Consider the following 19,514-nt stretch of genomic DNA (forward strand, 5'->3'; position numbering starts at 1 on the left):
ATCAGCGAAATATTTTTTTGAGTGTAAAATAATATAGAAATATATATATATATATATATATATATATTTCATATATAATTTGACATGATTATGAACCCTTCAACCCATAAACCCTTATAATTTATATAATTATATATAAAAATAGACATATTTCACATATAATTTTACGATTATATGTATAATTAAACAATTATTTATATATAATTATATATAAAATTTTGTTTCCGGGATTTTGAATAAAGATAAGGTCGATCTTGCAGGTGACCACGAAGAACGACGTGATCGCCGGATACGGACCAGTGGTGCCGGATGGTTACGGATGCGCTTACAACGTGAGGAAAAACGGCTTCATCTTCTCAGTCTCGGCCTTCCACAGCGACGGCCGGACCAGCGCGATACAATTCGCGCAAACGCTGGAGCAGAGTCTGCGGGACATGGCGGACATGATCAAGAATTCGAAGAAGTGATAGATGCACGACTAGCGTTTATAATTTAGAGCCGCGAAACACACAGCCTCCCGTCCATCTCGGCGGGAATATAGGGGCGAGATAGAAAGAGGAAGGCGAGCTTCTCACGCACGAGGGTGGTTCGAAACGCGAATCGAACCCGCAAATGAAGCCGATTTCGCCAGTTCTTGGTGTCTCTTGACGTTCTACGCTATCGAAAAATTCGAACTTGTACAGCAGAAGCGGCATCTTTTATCTTCTTATTTTCGTAGCGTTTTTCATATCTTCATTGCGTCGTTAAAGCTTCAAAGCTGAGGAGATGTTACTTGACATAGATTTCCTACGGTGAATTTACTTGAATTTAATTCTTCCTCGCGAAGAAAACGCAAAGCACGACTTTCGAAGCACCCTTGCACAGAGGAAAGTACGTACGTGTCTCGTATATAGATTTTAGGAAATTGCGAGCGTAGGCGTAGCGCAGAGAGATTTAGGTAATTCGCTCCCGCATACAATTCGTTTAGATATATCGCTGGTTTGATATAATCTTAGGGAGTACATAGAGAAAAGATATATTATATATATATATAGTGAAGAAGAGAAGAGAGCGTCGCCGAAGCGCTCAAATTCACTTGAAAGCTGTTTGTAATTCTTAAAGTACTCTTCGATTACACTAATACTAGAAGAGACTCTTCTCTTGTCTGTTTTTTAGAGGAGACTACATACAAAATACACAAAAATAACACGTGCGTGAACATATAATTTCGCATTATTAGCGAATTGAAGATCCTTCAGCGGTAGCCATCGTATAGTATGGCAAATCTGTTGTAGATCGATCGGTCGTTTTAACCCTTCTGTCAATTATGGATACCCAGATATGCAACTTTAAATGTCAAAAATATGTCAAAACTTTTTTCCGCCCGAAATAAAATTCGAAAAGTCTTCGTATTCGGAAAGTATAACAAGATAAAATATTCAATGCCCAGCAAGTGCTATAAAAGAAATTGTGCAATGTGCGGAGAACTTTTCGTACCTGGGAACTCATAGATTGTTGCATTGACAGAAGGGTTGAAACTTTAGTCCGCTCGAGGAGAGAGGAGTAAAGTTTCTTCGAGTGTTATATCCGAGCGCTGGAAAAAATAGTCCCAATCCATCGCCACGTTTCATACTTTCAAGAAATATTAACAATAATAAGTCGTTTCCTCGAACATTCGATCGATTTTATCGAACGCAAGAATGTTCCTGCATCTTGAACAAGATTTCTTGATCTTCTGAAGATCTTTTGAAATCACTTGAAGAGTAAAATTATCCGCGCTGATCGTTCCTATAGTATTAACGATTCGCTTTTCTCGTGTAGAGATTCTCGCAAACTCGTGTCATTCGCTTGCTTTCTAGATTGATCGAACGACCAAGGTGTTTTTTTTAGGGATACAATCCAATTATCGCAGACGTGTAGCTTTCCAGCGCACGGGACTCATCTACCGCAGGAACACTCTAAATGTGGCCAATCTCATCGTATGTTGGCGCCCGCACAGTAAACTCTTGTCCAATTCTTAGGTAGGTCGGCGGATCGAGCCGCTCGAGAGATTGTCAAGAGACGGGGTCGATCGTCGACGGTATAGCTCTATCTGTTGTCTCTATCGCGCTATTCTTCTACTTCCTACGAATTTACAATCTAGGTAAACCGACTACCTGTACTTTTGCCAGGGATTGAGACCGATGATATTGCAATTAACTACGTGTACAACAATTGAGATTCAACAATAATTGCGTGTGTAATTAAGAATGATATATAACAGTTATATGTGGAATTAACATCTTGAAATATATATAATAGTTACATATATATATATATATATATAGATATATACATGAGATGAGATAATCTATCTTTAGTCGAGATTTTAGATTTCGCAATGTTATAAATGTATGCGAAGATGATCTCATTGAAAAATGATATGCCGGTCCCAAACCTTGGTATCAATACGTGCTGATCTCACGAATTGAAAGAGATTGATCTCTCTTCAATTCTGCAATTTAGACAAATTTATCGCTTGATGCGATTCCTATGCTGATATTGTTACCCTCGTATTAAACCGTATTGATGACGGTGTTTATAATATATATTATTGTTGATTTAAAAAGGGGTCTTTAATGAAAAGAACCGAACACAAAGAAGCAATTAATTATCGCTAAAAAAATTACTTTATCTTAGAAATAACATCTCTAAGAGATGTTCTACATCGTATTTTTTAATATGATAAATCTTTTTTGCTGTCTCAAATTCGAGTCATTTCTTAATAATTAGCAATCGAACATAAACAATTTCTGGCAAATTAAATTTCAGAAAAAAAATATTATCTTTAGCTAATTTTAAAAAAATTTAACAAAAATCTAATTTGTAGCTTTTTAACGACAAAAATGTATAATGTATTTAAAAAGTAATAAGTTGCAATAAATATAATGATCTCTCGTTATTTTCGTTAGAAGACAATTTATTTTAAATAAAAACTGAAAAATCTGAATCTGCAATTACAAATTAATAAAATAAAATTGCCAGTCAATGATATCAAAATTTGTGACTCTACAAAAATCTATTACATATCTATGATCAGATGAAAGATGCAAATATATAAAATTCTTCTCATACAATCTTTTCATACAACGACTTTTGATAATCCCCTTTTTCTCAACAAAATAATGTATTTGAATTATTATCTATCACCGGATAGAAGTAAATTTACGCATTTTCTTCGCGATTTAGATAATTTAGAGATTTAGACGATCTGTTACGCCCTGTCCTCTCGTATCGGGGTGTTACTGTTATCAATAATATCGAGCGATTGTTCTAGTTGTAATTGCGAGGACGAGATTATCGAAAAGAATCGTCTCGTCATAAGATAAAGTGTTTAGGTATCGCATTTAATTAGCTTCCTAATTCTAGTCAATTAAAATAATTCTAGTTAATTGTTAAAGAAAATGAGGGAAAATCGATACCACGGCTTGAAAAAAAATTTTTTTACGGTCAGATTTGTACGAGAAATTAACTAGATAATATCTTATCATATAATTTGTCATAAATGACAATCTCGTGCAAGTCTGATAGTAAACAATTTCTTATCCTTAATATTCTTGGTATATCGAATCTTCTTCATTTTCTCCGTTCCTATTTGTATATATATTATCAGCGTTAAATGCGATATCTTGTTCATATTTTATTCATATTTTACGATATCGTGTTAAATTCTTTTTTTAAATTTTGTTATATATTAATCCCTTGTTAACTTTAAAAAAAGCGAATCACCCTGCTCTTTCAATTAGAAATTTCAGCATTTTTGTTCGGTCTTATAAAATCAGCCCCTTACAAAATATTCCACGTGTTATTTCGTCTCTTCTGTTATAATTGTCTGATTGATTCATCAGTGTTAAAAAATCACGCCTTGGAATTTTACGAAAGTTAATTGCACGGGAAGAAAGGGGCGGAAAATTTGTCACTTGCGAAATGTATACGAGAGAGCACGGTGCCTCTTCGTTATTGTTAGAAAAACGGTGAAAGGGACAAAAAATATATATATGAGTACATTTGTATAACGCGTGCGCGTTCGAAAGTACATGCATGTTTTCGCGTATATATACAGGATGCAACCACAATATATGCAATATATATCGAAAGCATTTTCGGAGCAAATCGCATCAATATTTAAAAAAATGTTTTTATGTTTAATTATAAAGTTTATTGTATATATTTATATATATATTTCCAGTGCGATTCACTCCCAAAGTGTACTCTATTTCCCTTTTTCTTTCCTTACACAAAAAAATTTGTTATTTTAACTAAACCTTTCAACTAAATCATTATTTTGTTAATTGAACATATATTAGTATTTAAGTCAAATATAAATTTTGTTAAATTTAATATATTATATTTAATTTAAATATTTTTGATGTTCAATTAACAAAATAATATTTAGTTGAAAATTTTAGTTAAGTTAACAATTTTTTTCAGTGTATTTGTTTCAGTTGCATCCTGTATACGTGCAAATGTTCTCTATCTTAGACATAAGAGAAAAAACACAAACACTATATATACTACTATTATTAGTTTAAGGCCAGAAAATACGATTAGAAATACTTATAACTTATACATATCGCGAGAAACATTGTGATCGCACTTTTGCGGCCAAGAATATCATATGCATATCAGGCGAAAGCCAATGTAGCAAACGATTTTATTCCAGGATAAAACATATCCTGATAAATCGGTAGGAATGCTTACGGATGTAATTACGAATGTATAACTTGCGAAAGTTCTCTAAGTATATAGTAGATAGAAGTATATCGGTATGTTAAATTATTCGTTTTCTCGGAGTGATCTCGTATTGCATGAACCACGATAAAACTGTTTTATAATTCTCTCCGCGATATAAATACTGCCATATTCAATTATGGAGTGAAGAAGCAATGACTAATTTAAATGAGTATTTTAAAAATAAAGATTATACGCATTTCAATGTTAAATAAAAAACGAATATGAAAGAAATGTTTCTGAAATAATTGGTGAAAACAATTATTGTAATTGGTGAATAACAAATATCTGAAATTGGGGAAAAATTGTATATAATTAGTATTTAAAAAAGATTTCTCATAATTCCAAAAATCTATAAGCAATCGATGTATCTATAGTTATGAGTGATAATATTATTTCTACGAACACGTTGATTATTAAAAAATATACACTTTAACATATGCGTTAAGACTGTTAATGTTAGTATCACAGAGTGATATAAAGCGTGATAAGAATGAAAGTATAAATATATAATTATAGCATATCTGTGAAAAAGTAGTGTTAATAGTAATAGACGTAGGAGTTATATGGAATTATGAGAATTGAATGAAATAAAATAAGATTATTATATGCTCTTTTAAGAGGACATCAGTTAGAAGTATAAAACTATCGAGGTTCATGCATGCGAGTTGTTGTGTGCAAAGATCGCTTTCATCGTTGTTAAAATATTCATCAAAAATTAGTAAATATATATAACATACTAAACAAAATTTGTTAACTTGACTTGAAATCTTTCAACTATTATTTTATTAATTGAACATATAAAATCATTTAAATTAAATATATAATAACATGTTATTAAATCTAACAAAATGTACATTTGACTTAAATACTAATATATGTTCAATTAATACAAGATAGTAATTTAGTTGAAAGGTTTAGTCAAATTTTCAAAATTTTTTCAATGTATATTTACTAAGCTTTTTCAATTCTTCAGTCAGTGCTTGAATCTTGCAGGGCTACAAAGTATATAGATACTACTCGAAATGAGAATTATAGGGACACATGTGAAACTAATGATAATGTTGTACTTTAGCGTAATAAAAGCCACTATATGTAATGCGATCGCTTAAAATTAGTTTTTAATGATCTTAATTTGTATCATTCTTATTTTCAATTTTTCATGTAATATAAAATATTCTAATTCTTATCATTTGTAAGTTGTAATCTTTCTTGCTTTCAGTTCGGTGCATTATATTAAGTATTGCAAGAATAATGTTCATGTATTATATAATTGTGTTAAATATGTTAAAAATATCATAAAATTGTTATTAATTATTTTGTGTAAATACCTCCGTAAATTATTTTCTCATTATTATATAAAAAAATTGTTTACTATGTTATATTACGTGATATATGAATGTCATCATTATATTTGATATATTTGTGTATATCTGATGTATTGTGACTCCGCTGTTCAAATGCTCCACATATATATAACATGCCTAATTTATATCTCATATATCCTTTTATATACTTTCAATTCATCATATGATAAATGCAGAAGAAAAAATTAAATTCTTGTCGTAACGAATATAGGTAATATAATACATTGCGTAAAATAACAAAATCCGATATATAAATCATAAATACTGGAAAATTAAAACTATATATGATTTCTAGCTATACTTTTGTGTTGTGACGCCATATATTATAAATAATTCATACACAATCCAATAATTTATATAACTCTGATGCAAATGTTTTCACAATTTGACATATATTATAGTTTAATATTTTAAACAATTTCTACATAATTTGCACAGAGTTTGCATAAACTCTTGGATTACGTATGACTGATTTTAATCCTTAAGTGAACAATTTAGATCTCTTTATTTTTTACAAGTAAAAAAATTAAATCCTTTAGAATTTACTTGTGTAATTGATCTATTTAGTACATTTTATAAAGTTTTGTTAAATAAATATTAAATATAAATATAATAAAAATTTATTATAGTGTAGTAAACATTTAATTGTATTGTGTAAAAAATTTATTCATATAAGTACAATAAAAATTTGATCTTACCATAAGGGTAGAGATTGTTCAGACATAAAGATTAAAAATTATGGCGTAAAAATGATATACTTTTGTGTGTAAAACGTTCGATAGATAAACGAATAAGCACACTCTCGGCTTTCCGTTTGCGCGCGGAAAGCATACACAGCATACCTCCGCTAAGTAATTGAACCACGTCAAAGTATGTTGTATATCATCTCACGTGTGTACGCGTTTCCTCGTGCAGAAAAATAAACTCCATCGAAATAACACAGTTGTCGTTCATCGTTTTATTCTTTCATTCTCGATCATTTTATTTAAAATAAAATTTCTATTGCACAGCAGTAACAAGTCGTTCACTTCGTCTTTACGAAGCGATATTATAACATAGACATAACACTCGAAGCTGCTATTATGTATATTATGTACCTTAAAGGTAGCTTAACAAATACTTACAATTAATCACATTAGGTCACAGCAGGTCGCAGCTAAATGTCAAAATTTGAATCTTATATATCTCAATGGGACACTGGAGTCTGGAGCTCGATGTGATGTGAGTGTTTTTGAATAAAACATGGCGGATTGATTCGAGATCGACCGATGACGTCAATCACGTCATTAATCGATCTCGATCGATTAAACGCGCTTTATTTAAAAATGCTATAACATTTGCCATAACATTTAATGCTAATTGTGAGGTATACAAAGTATACTATGATTTTTGGAATGTCAAGTGACCTGCATCTTCGTATCAATATATATATATTAAAATATATATATAATATATATAATATATATATGTAAATATATAATATATATAAATATAATATATATAAATATATATAATATATATAATATATATAAAAAATATGCAGCACTATGCTATATCTTATATAAATGCAAATATAAAACAAAAAATATATGTTTTGTTTTTGTCTTTTAGATAGTGAAGAGAAATATACATTTCTCATTTCATATCTTTATATATCAAATATGTAAATACCCATATATATTCCTTGCGCATTCGTTTAAAGTTTAAACATATAACACTATTTCATCGAACTAGATTGTGAATATAGATTCTACGCTAATCAAACTAAACGTTTCGCTAAAATGCTTTTGCAAGCTTTTAGCTTTCTGGCTGAATTACTGAACTTATACTAGCATGGCTAGTTTAAATCACACGTAATACAAATATAAAGATACATAAAGAGTATCTCAAAAATTGCACTTTCTTTTTTTTCATCAAATATTTGTAAACCTTATCGTTCAGTCTCCATCAAAGTTTCTATTAGAGCAAAAAAAATTTCCATTTGTTTCCAATTGTTTGTAAAATTTATTTGTTATTTATATTTTGCTAGCTGTATAGACTAGTAAATCAATTTAATTTGCAAAATTTTTTATACTAAACATATATTATAATAAATTTTTAATTTCATCATTTATTAATTGCAGACAAAAGAAAGTGTCTCTTGTGGAACGAATTTCATATAATTATATAGTAAATTATATGATCACAATAGTACGTATTATCTATGTGTATACTGATCTCATCAATGGCTAAAGTATTCTCAAACACAATTGTCATTTCTTTGTATAGTCTGCTGTAAATACTATAAATAAACTTATAACAAAGTCTCGTCATCAATACTATTAATTATTTTCGCGTTTTTAGTGCGGGTGATTTAAGCTCTAAGCTTTAAGAAATTGACCAATCACAGTCGAGTATTCTTCGAATACTTAACTGTGATTAGTAAATTTCTTAAAACTTAGGGCTTAAATCATCTATAGTGAACCAGCACTAAATCTAAAATGTATTTACAAGTTTTTTTATACAGTTTCTAGATACTATAAATAAACTTATAACAAAGTCTCGTTCAACATATATTAGGTCTATTCTTTTCAGCTGAACTGGCTACACTAGTTCAGAAGTTGTCTTTTTTGCTCGACTTTGAAAGGAAAAAGATAATCTGTGAACTAGTGTAGCCAGTTTAGCTGAAAAGGACACAGTTTCGTCCTAAATCTTATTTACATGATTAATGTAATCTCTCAGAAACATGCAATTAAGGTGTTCAAACAACACAGTATAGCAGATATGTCTCATAAAACAATTCTGCCAATAAAGTACAAATGCTAATTCTTTATTCCCGCCAAAACCATTTTACCCCCTGTAAGGAAATAGATATAAATACTAGATAAACAAGGATAATATTGGTTTACACAAATGATACTTACAGCTTCTTGAATACTTTTAGTATCATGACATCGTTAAGTCAGCACATCTTCATACTCTCCTAGTGTGAAAGAATGTGCGAGGAGTGTATTTGCAGTTGATCTTCTCTTTGGATCATGCTGCAGACATTTTTTTACGAGATCTATACCTTCTGCAGAAAGATTCTTAGGGAGTGCTGGTGTTTCTCCCATTCCAACCTTGCAAAAGTAAAAAATCTCGAGTTAAATGATGCTAATGTGTGCTTAAATAATGCTTAAATATAATTTTTTTAAAATTCCGGATATATATACGCATATTGTACAAACTCTTATAGGAGATAAGAAAGATAATTTGAAGTTAAATTATATAATTTTTAATTTAAAAACTCTAATTTTTTATCTTCTTTAATTCGTTGAAATTATTATGTGTATAATTGCTTAACTATATGGAATAATGCGTTTAATGGCAAGATTACCTTAAACATAATTTGATAATTCGAATCGTAATCCGACCAGGGTCGTCGCCCGCTCGCCATTTCGATGATGCAACAACCTACCGACCATATATCAACAGCTCTGCCGTGTCCACTGCTTTCTGATTTCATAAAAACTTCCGGTGCCATATAAGCTTTAAGCAATAAAATAAATAATTGAAATATATATAATACAATATAAACTTCGGCTCGTATAAAATTAAAATATGTAATAAATTAAAAGGCCAACTTAACGAGCTAATAAGATGTTAATTAAATTTTTTTATTATGTGTCATAAAATAATATTACAAATGATAAACGTTTCGGCTGTACGACAGTCTTTTTCAATATCATTATCGCTATGTTAATAAGTCAAAGAATTAAATCGTTTGGTAAGACCGAACATATTATAAATATAAAATCTATCGGCTTATAATGTGAAAAACGCAGTAACAAATTTCATGCTTGTTGACTTGAGATAAATCGCCTACTCTCGAACATCAGATTTCTGTAGTTCATGATGTTATAGTATGTAATATGGTCTGTGTCGAGACGATAAAATATTTCTTTTTAAATAACATTGTCACAATGTGTACTTTTTGCGAAGCTAATCAATATCTGTCCGAAACGTTTATCATTTGTAATATTATTTTATGACACATAATAAAAAAATTTAATTAACATCTTATTAGCTCGTTAAGTTGGCCTTTTAAATAATTGAAAATTAAATGTGGAAATTATATAATAAGAATAATTTATTACACTCATAGATTTTTGATCCTTTACTAAATTTTTAATAATAATAGTAATATAATATAATATATACTTTGCTGATTAAAGATTTTATTGCATAATAATCGAACTACTAACCTTGAGTGCCCACAAAACCTTGAAGTTCTCCAGGCATCGTCGTATGCGCTTTAATCTGCACTGCGCTGCCAAAGTCACCGAGTTTCAGATAATTGCCTTCATTCGTTAAAAAGATATTCGCAGCTGCAAAAAGAAAGTACAATTGTAAAATATAGAAATATAGATAATATTACTTTACGAGACACTATCTAATTCAAATAATATACTTTTGATATCTCGATGAACTATTCCGTGAAAATGCAGCGCTTCTACAGCCGAAAGGAGTTGATAAGTATATTTTCTGACCAAAGATTCTGGCAATCCGTTGCCGCTACCAGCCACCAAGCTCTCGAGAGTTCCTTCCGCACAGAATTCCATAAAAATCAACATCTCCTCCTAGAAGCAAAATTTATATGTTAATAATATATATTGTTTGTGCCTACGATATATCGTGCCGACGATTATGTTACGTTTATCGTACATGATGAATTTCCAGTCCATAATATCGCACTAAATGTTTATGTTGGATTCCTTCGAATATTTGTAACTCCTCAGCAACACGCCTAATCGCTCTGTGGTCGCCAGGTTGCAGTTGCACTTCTTTCATAGCTAACAGTTCACCTGTTTGATTGTTCACTACAGTGTAGACTTTGCCGAATCTTCCTCGGCCTGCATAATAAAATTTGTTCATTAGTCTTATGTGATTTAATTGTGTATTATAATTATGTGAATGGTAAGGTAAAAAGTAAATGATTATAAATTATTTAGTAATAATAAATAATTAATAGAAAAAACTTACCTATTTTAATACCTCTCTGCCATGTAAATGTAACTCGTCGCACCTTGATGTGCACTCTATCGACTCCTTTTCTGTCGGTGACTTGTCCAATGAGCTCTCGACCTTTCAGTTTTTGGTCGAGCTCACTCTCCATCTTTTTGATAGCACGAATAACTCTTTCATGCCTCTGCGTGCCCCGTTCAGATGTATTTATTATCACGTTTCCGTCAACCATGTTTGATGGGCTATACTTCTTCGCATGAACCAATAATTCGGGTGATTTCATAACTTCCCGTGGTTTCTGAGAAAGGCTGAAGCTCGCGGTTCTAGTGCGACCATGACTCGGCGATGAAGCTCTTGATCGCGACAGTTTTTTTAAATCTGAAAATTAAGTGTTATTTCATTATGAATCATAATATTCTTATTCCATTTTTATAGTCTAATATTCATGTGAAACTCTCAGAAACTTATATAAAATTGAATTCTGTAATTTCCAATTGAATTTCATAATTGTAAAAATAGATGGCTGGGACAATTCTACCATAAAAAAAAATTATAATTTATAACAAGAAAATCATAGATTACTTTCTGTCTCCGGTGTCGATCCTACAACCGATACTGTTCCCACCACGTGAGATATGCAATGATCCATGCATGTCTTTAACTCCTCAAATTCTTGATCGGTGATATGTTTTGTATTGTGCGGCTCGCACACTGTTATCAAGAACTCTAGACCTTGGTTCGCCCATCTAGGTCTCAAGCCGCGGCCACGCTCGCATCGCGTCCTCACGAACTCCATCCACAACAATGCGAATGACATTAAACCCCGTGCTAGAATGGCTTTTTCTTCCAGCGAGAACAGTTTACACATTTCCTTGTGAAACTCGAAGCCCATCTTGTAAGCTTGATGAAGAATTTCACGAATCCTCGAGCGTAAAGGTGTTTGATCGTTCTCGATGTTCGATTGCTCCACTTCGTGAACGTCGCTTTGAAAATCTTCAATCACTACCGTTATACGATGCCTCAAATCTAGAACTGTATCCTATAAATAAGAACAGGAAAGAAAATTTAGCTTTTCCTTTAGCTTCTAATAAAGTTAGACAGCATGATGATACTTTATGTACAAAGTTTCTTTACCTTCAACAGTTTGAACGATTCATCTAACTTTTGATCGCAGACTGGCCAAGTCTCGATATCACGTTTTAAGCATTTGGCAAGATTGATGCTCTTCACGATTTTTTCCCGAGCCTCTACAAACATACACTGCCACTCACGGCCCACAAACAGATGGAATCTGAATTGTGTTTCGCTGTAGAGCAAAAAACAGTTATAAAGTATCTAAAATTAGTGAAACACAGGTAAAGAAACAAATTAAAATTTTCTCTTACTTGCACGACACTTCGACGTCTTCCTTTTCTTCCACGTTTTCGCAGATCTCGCGAGTCCGTTCAGTGAGAAATTCATTGACTTGCTTGATCATTGTACGCGCAATTTCACTATAAAAGAATAATATCACAAATATGACAAATTGAATCACTAAATAATAATTTAATTTGCATTGTCTATTATTTTATTGTATAGTTTTATTAATTCTATTTATTCATTAAAACGTTTAATATTCACTAGCCATCTCTTTTATTCAAATCGTGTATATGTGTAGATTATATTTAATAATTTCGAGATTTTACTCACTAGAATTTCACACCAGCAATCTTGTATCCATCACTTATGTTTCCAGCAATGGATTTGACAAACAACCATTCGTCCATAAGTAGATTCTTGTGAAAACTGTCGTGCTGCACCATGTCCACCCATTGCTGAAGGTAATCTAGGTAGACCTCAAACACGGCTCTCAGGCTTTCATCAAAATATTTGACGTCTTTCTCAAACAGACTCTCGCAGCCGGTTTCGTCGCTGGCGACGGCAGCACGAGAGTGCGCGGCGAACCGGTCGCGATGAATACAAGCGATCTTGAGACCCTCCCGAAGCTCCCGCATGAGCTGTCGAACCGACAACGGACTCGGCTGCTCAGGTTTTTGTTCTAGTCTCATTCGTAAAAATTCGTGAACCACGTCCAAAGGCACGCGCGAGAGAAACACGAAAGCAGCCCTGAAATATAACAATTTAAACATTATTCAAACTTAAATTCAGATTTAAAAAATTGCTTCATAGACTTCAAGTCTGGTTAAAATTATGTTTAAAAACTCCTCTAAGAAAGTATCCCTCATTTAATAGTACTATAACATTATTAATTTTTTCTGCATTTCAAATGCAATATTACCACAATTCTACTTTTTAATTTAAAATTTAAAAATAGAGTAGATGTGGAATATATTAAGGATCGCCAGAGTGTTATAAAGAAAAATAATCAACTCCTCTCTCGATCAAACTGGCAATGATATTTATTTAGAAATCACAACGTTTCGACCATTATATTTGGTTCTTATCAAGTGATCTGTACAGTCAAATATTTGGAAACAATATAATTTGAATAATGAGAAGTTGAAACAAAACAAAAAGTTTTTTAAGATTAATAAGTTTGCAAATAAATTAATACACTTACATGATTCGTTATAATTATAAAAGCGAACTTATCTCGAATTAATACACGTCATACCAGACAGACAAGTTTTTAACTATTAAACGACCTTTATTATTTTGTCGTAGAAAAATAGCAACACAATAAATTTATATAAGGACACTGAGAATCTCAATAATATCTACTTCAAATTATATATTGTTTCCAAATATTTGACTGTACAGATCACTTGATAAGGACCAAATATAATGGTCAAAACGTTGTGATTTCTAAAAATATCATTACCAATTTGGTCGAGAGAAAAGGAATTGATTATTTTTAAATTTAAAAAGATTTGAAAAAATTTTGAATTTTCTTAAGATTTAAGTTGAATTGAATTTTTTTAAGAAATAAAAAATTTCAAATACCTATACGATGGCAAATTTAATTCATTTGCTTCGGGACTCCAAATACCATATCGCCGTAACTCTCTGTCACCTTCATATTCTTCGTTCGCGCTACTATCATTCTCGCAGTCATTTTTCTCCAAAGTTAATCTCGCTTTTCTCAAGATAGAGGTATGCAGTCGATCCAAAAACTTCAGACTTTTCCTGAGGCCTCTTGTTTTCAGTACATCCTCAATGTATTTTCTAAATGTGCAAACAAAAATTATCATTACATAATTTAAAATTGTATCTAATTGCTTTTAAAAAAATATAAAAAAAATAAAATCAAGAAAATTTATAAATATGTCAGAAAATTATTCAATAATACAAATTAAAAGAATATATATAATAGATATTAATATAAAAAATTAAATATATACTAGATATTGATATAAAGAATTAAATATACATTTATATAGCACACAAAATATACCTATAAGCGTGTCGATCAAATTCGACCAAGTAGAAATCGAGTCGATCGATTCTTTCATCATCCATATATGAGAACGAAATTTCCGGAGTAGGCGGCAGTGATTGCGATACAAAGGATAAACCTCCTACTGAAGAATTATTACTATTATTGCTGTCAGAGGGACTGGAAGTTTCGTCCTGTTGAGGTAGATCAAATCGCACCATAAATTGTCGCTGCTCCGTAGAATCGACGGTATCTGAAGATCGCGAACTAAGGAGATAAAAACAATTAATTATTTAATTCCAAAGTTTCTATATACATTTAAAAAAATTCAAAAATATCCTCTTTATATATTTCGGACAATAATAAAATTCGTTCACAATGTATCTGGAAATTCGGAAAATACAATATAATTTAAAGTTATTGAGAGAATATGACTAAAATAACATACCTGATGCCAGAGTCATTGAAATCTTCTTGTTTCTTCTTATGCATCATCATAAGCAATCTGCCCAATATTTGTAACTTGAACCGATGGTGTTTCGTCATGTTGTACCAGAGGCACATAGCTTTCACCCTATCGGTAAATTTTGCGCTTTTATATAACGGATAATTAGCGGCAAACGCCTGGCGGGATGGATACAAGGCTTCTGCTGCTTCCAGACGAGCTAATAAACCTTCTACTTGTTGTAACGCTTCCCCTTGTTCACGAGCACATGCACGGCAATACATAGAAAGGCAACCCGGGCATACACCCAATTCGATGTTCGGACTAGAACCCGAATTTGTGGATCGATCGCTCGTAATGTCACAGGGGTTGATGCAACTCGAGCCTCCCTCTTGCATATCCACCATAGGATTGTATCTAATAAAATAATAATTATAAATTTACTATATGTATTTATATAATGCTATTTATTTCTTACATTCAATTTATTATTTATATTCAAATATTAAATTATTAATATATATATATATATATATATATATATATATATATATATATATTATAATATAATATATATATAATATATATTCAGTTATTAAATATATTGCTCATTTTTTAAATGAATTTTTAATCTCACGAAGAAAATATTTTCCATTTTACATTTATGAAATAGTAATTTTTGAAGTAATAGAGTTTTCTTAAAAACTTTTTAGATATGTTCTTGCTCACCTGTAGTTCATTATTTCCAAAAGAAGAATTTCTACCGCCTCACGTTGACGACATAAATATTCATCCTGCGCCATCGGGCTACGATCTGCATGGTGCGCCTGTAGTTCCAGCCATATCAGGTCCTTCAGTTCGTTTTGCCATCTGGTTTCTTCGTGACTCATTTGACGGCGACAATTTCGCTCCGTACTCCCTCCCTGTAAAAAATCTACTATGTACACTATTTTTAAAAACGCTAGTAGATACATAATTTTCTTGACAATAAAAATAAATGAAATATATCTTAAAACTATTATAAAGTTTTAATTTATGATTCGAGTTTTTATTTTATATTATACAAAACAAATTTGAATTATTTTGAGTTTATTAATTAAATTTTAAATTACACATAAATTTTATGTATACATACACAGTAAGTTTAAGAGACTTACCAATGTAATTAAAAAAGAAAAAGTGTTGTGAAACTTTTCTCTTTCCTTCAAGCTTTGCGTCCTCGGCGATTGCGCGCGTAAATTCTCTTCGTTTATCAACACGCTTCTTTCAGCGATTTCCCGCTCTAGCTTTTTCTCCTCTACATCAACTGGTTTGGACCGCAAACAACGAAATCTATTTCTAGTCTCGACCTGTGAGAAACAGTGCATTTGTTTGACAGCATGCCAAATGTGGATAGTAAAAGCAATAAGCTTGTGAAAAAAAGAGAATGTAGAGACCGTCCAGAAAATTTAACACGAGTGATCGGCTTTCGATTGATAGATTAGAAATATTTTTTTATTTTATCGAACCTTGATTTGATTTGGAGTTGACACCGTCGCCATGTCGCTACTATGTTTCTCAGCATAATTAAAGGCAGCTTCTACATCGAGCTTCAAGTCTCTTTCATTACCGCGCAATAGTTTTAAACTCCTTTTACTTTTTCTGCTACCTTCCTTCGCGTCCTCTTTCGCCTCATTCTCGTAATCTTTGTCCGCTTTATCACACATTTCATTGAAGATAATAGTGTCGAGAGTGTTGCGTCTGCGAATAGTTGTTTTTGGCCGAGTCTCTTTTTCTATCTTAATATCACTAGAAATGATAAAAGTTAAAGATAGTTTATAGTCATCTAAGTAACAATTAAATTAACAACAAGTCAATCGATATGGCAAAAACTGCTTTCAATAAACAGTGTTTGTTTTTACATAATTTCTCTTATTTGTTAAAAATAAATCTTTTTTGTTTCTTATAATTTTTCTCAAAAATATTCTCTATTTTCTATATTAAAATTCTTAATTATTATATTATTACTATACTATAATTTCTATAGAAAAATATAGTAACAATATATAATAAAAATAAAAAATATATTGTTTATATTTTACAATTACAATTATAATTAATGCCGTTAAAAAGTTATGTTTGCTAAATGAAATATTTGCATATGATCTTGTAGTCTCAGTAAAATTTCTGGCACGGATCTAAAATTTGCACTTTTTGTCACGTACCTGCCTGAGAACTTTTGCTTCATATACCTTTTCTTACGACTGAGACGCGTCCTGGGTGGAGTTTGTCCATAAATATCAGACATCGCGTGCAGCGACTCCTCGAACTCGTTTGACGAATCAGCCTTACTGCAAACACAATGTTTAATCGAATATATTGTTTCCGCCGGAAAGTTATTGTTGATTATTGTCGGGGAAATTTTCCGAGACAGGATGTTACTTTTAAAAATAAGAGGCGTTATCTCCTAAAGACCTACATTTCTATTATTTCTCATTTCATTTAAAATTACATGATTTTTTTAAATATAATTAAATATATTTAAATATTAATAATTTATGAATAATACATTAATAATATTTTTATATATTATTCATATATTAATATATTATTCATATATATAATAATAATTAAATACTTTAACAAATTATTACATGAAAAGCTTATCTTACCTTTTCGATTAAAACTGTATAAACTAAATATTTATATAAATGTAAAACTTTGATGACAATTTATTAAAATGCTTTTGTAACATAAAAAAGAATCTTTAAATTTAACTGAAATTTAACCATCAGTATAATTAAAAAGAGCTTTTGCATTTTAAGCTTTTCGCAAAGTTAATATTCGATTAATACAATATTAGTCTTTATATTCTCTCTCTTTTTCTCTTATATATTACTAATAATAGTAATATAAAAAATAGTAATAGTATTAAGTAATAGATAATAATACAAGAAATAATAAATATAAATAATACTTATTGTTAGATAACAAATTGTCATTGATGTATCAAATCGAAACATTTATATAAATAGATTGCTCATTAGTTTAAAAAGGTAGGATAATTTCCTTAATAACTATTACAGTAATATCTATCATCTAAAAAAATAAATTAAGAGTTTATACATCAAAATTTCATTAAAGCTTCTGCTTAAAACAAATTTGTATAAACATTTCCTAATTCTTCGCTCATATTCCAAACATTATTGATATACATATCGTACAAGAAAAATATCTACGAGATAGAAATCTAATTCTTTTTTTAAATTTTCTATCTTAACAATTATATAATTATGTGTATGATGTAATTATAACAATGTATGAACGTATTGCACAATCAATGATAATTCATAATCTCGACAATTGAAAAACAGTAAAGGAATTACAAATTCATTCACTGACGGAGATGTGTTTTGCACGATACAAATTTGCCAAATTTGCGGTCAAGGATTTCCTCGAGTGCCTCGACCTCGTTCACTCAGATATGCGGAAAAGTCGCGCAGCGAGACAACCTGCCTGTGGCAACGTGGACAGACGTCTACGAGAACACATTCGAAGCACGGGACGAACGTTTTCGAATCACTTGTCACGAGTTACTGCACGTCAAAGCATCAGCTGAACCGCCGAAAATAATTCGGCGAATCCGCTGGGCTATGTAAACAAAACGCTGTGTGTCGCCGACAGGGATGCGACGCGGGCGCCGGTTTCTATTATCGAGAGTCCGCCGCGCATCGAACTATGAAGCCACGTGTCATCCGGATACCCACCTGGTGTGACCGACGTCCTCCTCGTCGGTGGACTCGGCGCCGGGGATTCTCGTTCCATAATTCGACTCGACAAGACGCGACATCCTGCACACTCGCATGAAAAAATGCGCACGACGTTTTCGTAGTTTCTCCATATCATCGCCGGAGCGCATGCGCCACGCGCCAGTGACGTATGCAACAGCTGATTATGGCGGGAATTTTCAAACGTGTCAGAGAGCGAAGCTTACTTAGGTCGTCTTAAAGTATCTAAAAAAAAACTACATAATTCGATTAATGTGATGTTTTATAATATAAATATAAATTTTTATTTAATTCAAAATAGAATACTAACGTTATTCGTTTTGTTATTGAATAATATTCACTTGTAAATTGATTGTCAATCTTTTTACGATGACGTTTTAGTTTTCGATTACTTTTCTCCGGAACATTTTTAAAAATATTTTACTTTGTTCTCTCTCTTTACTTTTATATTTGTATATTACACAAAAATACAAAATCTTATTAAAATTTTAATGCTTATAAAATATCAATTGTGAATTCTTATACTGCATTATTTGAAGACATTTGAACACAAATACCTACAAAAATTCATATTGAAATTAATAAATGAATCTGCATCTATGATAAACAATATTTTAGTGATTTTTTTTTCAAACCAACTATTTTTCATAACAAAATGAATCTGTTACTATTTGTTTCTTTCTTGTTTTCAATTTCTTATTCTTCAGTTCTAGTCATTGAATCGAGAAACTATAAATAGAGAAATTTTGATTCTATTATATAATATATAATTTTTATATCGTCACTCACTTTTAATTTTCTGTTATATACATAGATTAATAATCTAA

The 19,514-nt window shown here is 31.1% G+C and overlaps 2 protein-coding genes across 6 annotated transcripts in view; one reads left to right on the plus strand and one right to left on the minus strand.

The window, feature by feature from the left end:
* LOC114941908 (vesicular acetylcholine transporter-like) overlaps window positions 1–7,054 on the plus strand; it is a 95,381-nt gene extending 88,327 nt beyond the window's left edge. For both annotated transcript variants that reach the window (XM_085485279.1, XM_029317092.2), the window contains exon 13: window positions 261–7,054. In XM_085485279.1, the coding sequence (XP_085341405.1) occupies window positions 261–467 (207 nt within the window). In that variant the 3' untranslated portion in view covers window positions 468–7,054. The remainder of the gene's footprint in view (window positions 1–260) is intronic.
* On the minus strand, window positions 7,052–18,825 carry Mekk1 (mitogen-activated protein kinase kinase kinase 4). 4 transcript variants are annotated; one of them, XM_029317059.2, is made up of 19 exons: window positions 18,667–18,825; window positions 17,152–17,250; window positions 16,429–16,708; window positions 16,078–16,269; window positions 15,650–15,843; window positions 14,924–15,337; window positions 14,494–14,742; window positions 14,043–14,264; window positions 12,789–13,205; window positions 12,485–12,592; window positions 12,234–12,405; window positions 11,682–12,138; window positions 11,118–11,477; window positions 10,800–10,987; window positions 10,546–10,714; window positions 10,340–10,462; window positions 9,472–9,623; window positions 9,020–9,214; window positions 7,052–8,952 (listed from the first exon to the last, which is right to left on the minus strand). In XM_029317059.2, the coding sequence occupies exons 1-18, from the start codon at window positions 18,816–18,818 to the stop codon at window positions 9,053–9,055; spliced, it is 4,110 nt and encodes a 1,369-aa protein (XP_029172892.2). In that variant the 5' UTR covers window positions 18,819–18,825; the 3' UTR covers window positions 7,052–8,952; window positions 9,020–9,052. The 4 variants fall into 4 exon arrangements, with proteins under 4 accessions (XP_029172892.2, XP_029172890.2, XP_029172894.2 ...); XM_029317057.2 differs by having other exon boundaries at window positions 17,125–17,250; XM_029317061.2 differs by lacking the exon at window positions 18,667–18,825 and adding an exon at window positions 18,302–18,592 and having other exon boundaries at window positions 17,125–17,250.
* Between the last annotated feature and the right edge of the window lie 689 nt (window positions 18,826–19,514).

This window comes from Nylanderia fulva, unplaced genomic scaffold (genome assembly GCF_048542155.1).
Source record: "Nylanderia fulva isolate GAGA-0341 unplaced genomic scaffold, ASM4854215v1 Scaffold36, whole genome shotgun sequence".
NCBI lineage: Eukaryota > Metazoa > Arthropoda > Insecta > Hymenoptera > Formicidae > Nylanderia > Nylanderia fulva.

Coding starts and splice junctions, on each gene's coding strand:
- Mekk1 (XM_029317057.2), bottom strand. CDS start 18,818: ATGCGCTCCGGCGATGATATGGAGAAACTACGAAAACGTCGTGCGCAT. Junction 15,844..16,077: donor TTTCTTTTTTAATTACATTG/GTAAGTCTCTTA, acceptor GATTTTTTACAG/GGAGGGAGTACGGAGCGAAA. Junction 12,139..12,233: donor AATCGTTCAAACTGTTGAAG/GTAAAGAAACTT, acceptor TCTTATTTATAG/GATACAGTTCTAGATTTGAG.